The following is an 806-nucleotide window of genomic DNA, read 5'->3' as shown; positions in this document are numbered from 1 at the left end:
CTCTGTTGGCTCCAGGCAGCCCTGATGTTGGGACCGAGGAGGAGCCGGCGTAGAAACGTCCCCCACCCCCGCGCCCGGTGGATCCGGTCCTCTCTGTCTCCGGCGGCTGACTGACCCGGCCGCCAAACAAAGGGAAGAAGAGCACAAAGCCGAGCGGACCGGGGAAGCAGTCCGAGACGCCCGCCGTCGCGGGCGAGGAAGAGTTCTTCGAAGGTTCCACCGCTGCCCGGCAGGGCACAGCCGCGAGACGGGAGCCTGCCTGCCCTCCCTCGGGGGTGTGGGGGGGACCCACATCGGCGAAGTTGGGGGAAAGTTCGGCGAGGGCTTGGAGCTGGGACGGGACGGGGGTGGAGAGGCAACCCGCGCGCCACCGGCCACCTAGTAGAGAGACTCGTGTCCTGCATTTCACACAAGCCTCTCTCCCCCGCCCCCCGCGGACTCACCAGCCCCTGGGGCCTGGGGGGACGCCGGGCGGCCGGGAGGGCCGAGGTCTCCGGCGGCGGCAGGAGCAGCAGAAGCAGCGCCGAGGGCATCAGCCGCAGGAGCAGGGCGGCCCGCCGAGGTGCCGGAGGAGCCATCCTTTGATCCGCCGCGCCTTTGTTCTCCTTCGACGGGGCTGCCGCGAGAGAAGCAGCCGGATCTCCCCCCGCATCACATGTGGTGGCAGCAGCGGCGCGGGGGGGGGGTGAAGGAGGAGGAGACCCCTCGGGGCTGGAAGCGGCCGCCACCCCCCCAACCTTCCCCCCCCCGGCGGCGGGGCTTTAACTGTTGCGGAGCCGGGAGGGGAAGCCGGGGCAAGGCCCGGG

General features: G+C 71.7%; 1 protein-coding gene across 1 annotated transcript in view; it reads right to left on the bottom strand.

Annotated features, from left to right (window-relative positions):
• The window catches only part of MMP11 (matrix metallopeptidase 11), a 23,531-nt gene extending 22,865 nt beyond the window's left edge, over positions 1–666 (bottom strand). The window contains exon 1 of the mRNA XM_015408961.1: positions 444–666. Coding sequence (XP_015264447.1) covers positions 444–578 — 135 coding nt within the window. The 5' untranslated portion in view covers positions 579–666. The remainder of the gene's footprint in view (positions 1–443) is intronic.
• Between the last annotated feature and the right edge of the window lie 140 nt (positions 667–806).

Source organism: Gekko japonicus, unplaced genomic scaffold, assembly GCF_001447785.1.
Source record: "Gekko japonicus isolate JY-2015 unplaced genomic scaffold, Gekko_japonicus_V1.1 scaffold19, whole genome shotgun sequence".
Lineage (NCBI taxonomy): Eukaryota > Metazoa > Chordata > Lepidosauria > Squamata > Gekkonidae > Gekko > Gekko japonicus.
This window is presented reverse-complemented; position numbering and strand designations above follow the sequence as displayed.